The 525-nt window shown below is 40.8% G+C and overlaps 1 protein-coding gene across 1 annotated transcript in view; it reads left to right on the top strand.

The window, feature by feature from the left end:
- LOC107576407 (neurogenic locus notch homolog protein 1-like) overlaps positions 1–443 on the top strand; it is a 2,914-nt gene extending 2,471 nt beyond the window's left edge. The window contains exons 6-7 of the mRNA XM_016262591.1: positions 43–190; positions 310–443. Of these exons, the coding sequence (XP_016118077.1) occupies positions 43–190; positions 310–443 (282 nt within the window). The remainder of the gene's footprint in view (positions 1–42; positions 191–309) is intronic.
- The last annotated feature ends 82 nt before the right edge of the window (positions 444–525 follow it).

Below are 525 nucleotides of genomic sequence, written 5' to 3'. Positions count from 1 at the left end.
ATAATTCATTTAAAAACTATTATGCCTTGTGTTTGGCCACAGATTCTTATTCGGAACCGAGCTACGGATCTGGACGCCCGCATGCATGACGGAACGACTCCGCTGATCCTGGCCACCCGATTGGCTGTCGAGGGAATGGTGGAAGAGCTCATTAACTGCCATGCAGATCCCAATGCTATTGATGATTCTGGTATGAACACAAACAAACGTTATGTGCTCAACCAAATCTCTCAAAACATCTTTCTTAGGTGTTATTTTGAGGATGCATGGCTGTCCCCACTAACTCACTCTGTTGTTATGTGTCTGTAGGTAAATCTGCTCTTCACTGGGCGGCTGCAGTTAATAATGTGGACGCTGCTGTTGTTCTTCTGAAGAATGGAGCGAATAAAGACCTACAGAATAACAAGGTGGGTTTGTGCATCAGAGTGTCAGTGAATTTATAATTGAAAATTATAACTGTCATTTTTGATTATTCCAAATGAAAAATGTGTTTTTGTAGCGGTGTTATTTTAGTATTATTTGTAT

The sequence above is a fragment of the Sinocyclocheilus grahami genome, unplaced genomic scaffold (assembly GCF_001515645.1).
Source record: "Sinocyclocheilus grahami isolate Dianchi unplaced genomic scaffold, SAMN03320097.WGS_v1.1 scaffold3640.1, whole genome shotgun sequence".
NCBI lineage: Eukaryota > Metazoa > Chordata > Actinopteri > Cypriniformes > Cyprinidae > Sinocyclocheilus > Sinocyclocheilus grahami.
Note: the sequence above shows the minus strand (reverse complement) of the source record. Positions and strands in the feature narration are given on the sequence as shown.